The 4,416-nt window shown below is 37.7% G+C and overlaps 1 protein-coding gene across 1 annotated transcript; it reads right to left on the bottom strand.

Annotated features, from left to right (window-relative positions):
- Positions 1-211: 211 nt before the first annotated feature.
- On the bottom strand, positions 212-4,416 carry LOC105321529 (mitochondrial amidoxime-reducing component 1). The gene is made up of 7 exons (XM_011419845.4): positions 4,065-4,416; positions 2,915-3,091; positions 1,774-1,948; positions 1,128-1,268; positions 772-833; positions 611-685; positions 212-343 (listed from the first exon to the last, which is right to left on the bottom strand). Exons 1-7 carry the CDS (start codon positions 4,277-4,279, stop codon positions 232-234), a joined length of 957 nt encoding a protein of 318 aa, XP_011418147.2. The 5' UTR covers positions 4,280-4,416; the 3' UTR covers positions 212-231.

The raw sequence follows: 4,416 nt of genomic DNA, 5'->3' as shown, positions 1-4,416 counted from the left end.
GACGACTTTGTGTTGATCTTTTCTGTTTATTTTTAAGAGATGGAAAGGCAAGTAATTAACAGAATACAAAATGGCATTACCCCCCCAAAAAAAAAATATAACGAACAAATACATGTATGTACAAAACATCATAACATTGATACTTCATAAACAAAACCGTATACACATGTACATCTGTTAAGATTAATTGCCGTTTGCTACAGTATAATGATATCGTGGACGGAGGTATGGTCACTTGTATTTGACGTAGACGGGGTCCCCGACGCTGACGTCACCGAGGGAATCGGGGGCCAGGCAGATCCCCATCACAGGTTTGGGTCCATACTTTGACCGACACCGGAACCTAGGCAAGAATTCATCGCCATTATTTAACACCAACAATATCAAACACGCGTCTATCACGTACACCTGACAACCTGGCAATTTTATCAATCAAAAAACAAGTTCTTATTAATTACTTTTTCCACTAAGTATTTTGCTACACATTTCGGGTTAAATCTGCCTTTGAGAGGAGATACTTAAATGTAAACACCCGTGCATGGGTAAGAACATCTATCTGCTAATAAAGTTGTAGCATTGAAGCCATAAACGATATCTTTTATTATCTTACGTTCGTAGGGTTTTAATGGGCTCCTCTTCCTTGGATTTTACTCCTGTGTAAGGGTCCACCGTCGTCAAAAGACACCTGAATAAACACAGTCTATTTATGAAAGCCCCTTAAAAGGCCAATAAAAAAATCGTTTACATACACATGTACCTGTTTGCACTCACCTTGTGCAGTCATCAATATTCCTGAATTGCACATTGCCAATCTTCACTTCGCTCCAATTTTCCTTGGTAAAAATGTTTAAAAAATTTAAAGACAGTATTAAGACACCTGCAATATATAGTACAGGCGCTTTCAATTTCATGAATTTACGGTGAATTGTCACCACTCGTATTAATTAAAAAAATCTTTTAATCATATGAGCATGGTGTTCACAAAACTTGCACTTCGGGGGTATAGTATCTGTTAATTTATTCATCTGAGTAAAATTAATACCATTTACAGTACCTAGAAAGTGATTTCAAAATCAACTTTTTGATTAAGAAAATATGTGTCAGGGAGATCTTAATGATTTGAATACCTCATCGAATGCTTCACAGCCGTCCACGACGAAGTTGGGTCTGAAGTTAAGGATGTAGACAGGTTTCTCCAGTTTACTGTTGAGAACATTCATGGACTGGGCCGTCATCAGCATGTAGCTGGAGTAGTCGGAGAAAGACAGCTGTAAATAATTGACAAGAATGGTCAATAGTAGTCGGAGAAAGACAGCTGTAAATAATAGACAAGAATGGTCAATAGTAGTCGGAGAGTGACAGCTGTAAATAATAGACAAGAATGGTCAATAGAAGTCAAGAGTCGACAAAGACGGTTGTAAATAATTGATTATTAAATAGTCAATAGTAGTCAGAGAAAGACAGCTTTAAATTATGGACAAGAACGGTCAATGGTAGTCAGAGAAAAACAGCGGTCAATAATAGACAGAAAAGTGAATATCATATCAACTAAACTGGTCAAAGAGATAGCTGTAAATGATGGACAGGAAAAGTAAATGTCAACACTGGCGTTGTTTAAAAAAAAGAAAGAATTGTGAATATCAAAAGTTGAAAATTAAGTGACAAAAACAGAGATTAATATCAAAACTTTCAAAATCCGGGGAAAACGGTTAATACTTTAGCTGAAAAAATGTGGTACATGTAAGATCAGATCAGTTTCATTTGTATACTTACAAGGTCGCCTTTCTTTGCATTATGGTCCCACAGTTTTTGTGCAGTGATAGCATCACGTTTGGAAAGATCCGGCGCAGAGAATCCGATCTTTAACCCCTGCCGTCCCAAGTATTTGTTCACCCAGGCTGCAGCCTTCTCCCCGCAGTCAAGGTACTCTGTTGTGTCTACCTTAATCCTAGCAATGTAACAAAAATACTACAGTGTTCCACATGTATTCAATCCACGATTTGGCCTTAAAATACTACTGTGAGAATATACGCATGTTTTAAAATTTGACCGTTTCATTTTATGTTCACATGACTGTGTAAGTGTTACAACTCAATAAGAGTGCCGCGCGATATTAGAGTCTGTTTCTTTTCTTAGTAACAAAATGTTTAAATTAAATCCGATGTATATTCATGTGCCATGTGTTATATCTTTATATTTACATTTTTCAGTGTCTTTGCCCGTGATAACACTACGTATCGATTTTGTACTATTTTAACCCATAACTACAAATGGCGTATAATTGGGGCGCCAACGGGGTTTGCTTATTTATATTTAAATATTTAATCGTACAATGACTTCAAATTATATAAAAATAAGTAATAAGGAATCATTCTTTGAATATTATGAGGTGATAATTTCGGCCGGGGCGTGATAAAATTTATCATAAAGCCCTTCGGGCTTTATTGGATTTGATCACGCCCCGGCCGAAATTATCACCGGCCTCATAATACTCAAAGAATGATTCCTTATTCCTTATGTAACTAGGACATTTAACATGTGTAATACATGGACATGTGACCTGTGTAATACCTGTGACTCGTGTATAACATGTGACTTGTTTAATACCTGTGATAAGTGTAATATGTAGTGTGACATTTGTAATACCTATAACATTTGTCTTATCTGTCACTAATGTAAAACCCGTCAGTTGTGTATTGGCTGCAACTAATGTATTACATGTGACATGTAAAGTGTTACAATTTGTATTTATCGGGATTTTTGTAATACCAGTACTAAATGTACTACTCGTTATTTGTGTAACTGCTGCAATCAGTTTGATAGTTATCTATTATACTTATTATTATTCAATCATGGTCTGTATGATATACGTGACATGTGTAATACCTGTAACTTGTGTAATACTTGTACTTACGTGACATTGCCGACTTGTGACTTGTCTGTCTGGGGTTTAGTCGGAAGTTGTAATGTTGGCATTCCAGGGGCATCTAAACTGAGGCTATTGCCTTGGAGACGGACCTTGATGAGCGCCATCTTGGGCTCCTGTCTCTGGGTGACATAACCGCCCTCTGGTGACACAATGACCCACGTCCTTCAATGCAGATATAAAAAGTAGATCAAACGACAAATTAAAAAGTTAGCTTTTAAAAAATACAGCACACTTTTAGTTGAGTGAAGTTTCTTGCCTTGAGTCGTAAATTAAATAATCGTCTGGCACGGTTTAACACTAGTACTCTTAACATCGAAATGCCCCCTTTTTTTTTCTCTCTCTTCTTTCGCCCTATTTATCGGCGAACGAATTTAAGACTGTACAATTGAATAACCGTGTTAATCAGAGTATCTCTCTGTAGGCGAATTCAAGACGAGGCGAAACCGTTTACAAGTGTAGAAGGGCGAAATGAAAAACACTGTATACAGTATTAAGATATCCGATTGAAAGATGGCTTATTTTATTGCCTGTTTATTTTGGTTTAAATTGTTTCCATATATTCCAATATATATTTCTATATATATTCTTAATCGTGACGTAACCATGCATGACTTATGTAGTGACCAACTGAGTCAGAATCTAACTGGTCAGCATGCATGTATACTGTACTGCGGTATGATGTTGTATTTTGCGTCGACCAAGGAGAAAACAAAAATTGAGCTATATATGATTCACCCATAGCCACTTTAACAAATTGTAATACGTGCATAAGCAGGTTTTAAAATACCTGAATTTCATTATATCGACTTATAGACTTCGTCATTTAAAAAAAAAATTATCGGACGGTTTCCGTTTAATTTATTGGTAATCATTCAGTACGACAAAAGATTTCATTATCGCTAACAGAGGGTGACGAACAGTGTGAGATGAGAGGATCTTCATCTTTGATTTGCGAAGGCACAGCTGTTTTAACAAGTATAAATAAGTCGATAGACAAAGTAAGAAATGAGGCCTCCTTTACTATACAACCGACGTACAGTCTGGTCGATCACATACTGTAGTTGCAACTCCGTGTTGCCATATGTTTATGCAACACTTGCCCAGCGTGTTTGATCACGTGCAATAAAAGACTTACCTGTCACCCACACCTCCATGGAAGAGCCCCGTCTTCTCACACTGGCCCGCCTGTACTTTCAGCCCCCCACACGACTTTACGGGCCAGACGTACAGTTCGGAGATCCGACCAACATGAACAAAGTCTTTCTTTGCGATGTAAGCAGCGCTCAGGTGTTTGATCAGGGCACCTGCTGCCAGGGTGCCGAGAACTGCTGCTGGAGTCAAGTCCGACATTGCACTGGGTTAAGAACGAAAACTTTAAAACGTCGTAAACCGCCACCAGTTGTTGAAGTCCTGGTTCCTTCTCTGATGATCAATTTTATTTACCTACGGCGGACCATATATGTCAAACCTTGTGTTTATTAAATGTT

This window comes from Magallana gigas, chromosome 6, assembly GCF_963853765.1.
Source record: "Magallana gigas chromosome 6, xbMagGiga1.1, whole genome shotgun sequence".
Lineage (NCBI taxonomy): Eukaryota > Metazoa > Mollusca > Bivalvia > Ostreida > Ostreidae > Magallana > Magallana gigas.
This window is presented reverse-complemented; position numbering and strand designations above follow the sequence as displayed.

Bases quoted from the DNA above. Each gene is read 5' to 3' on its own strand.
- LOC105321529 (XM_011419845.4), bottom strand. From the start codon at position 4,279: ATGTCGGACTTGACTCCAGCAGCAGTTCTCGGCACCCTGGCAGCAGGT. The intron at 3,092-4,064 runs GTAAGTCTTTTA...TCTGCATTGAAG, and splicing joins CATGGAGGTGTGGGTGACAG to GACGTGGGTCATTGTGTCAC. The intron at 834-1,127 runs GTATTCAAATCA...ATTTTTACCAAG, and splicing joins GCTGTGAAGCATTCGATGAG to GAAAATTGGAGCGAAGTGAA.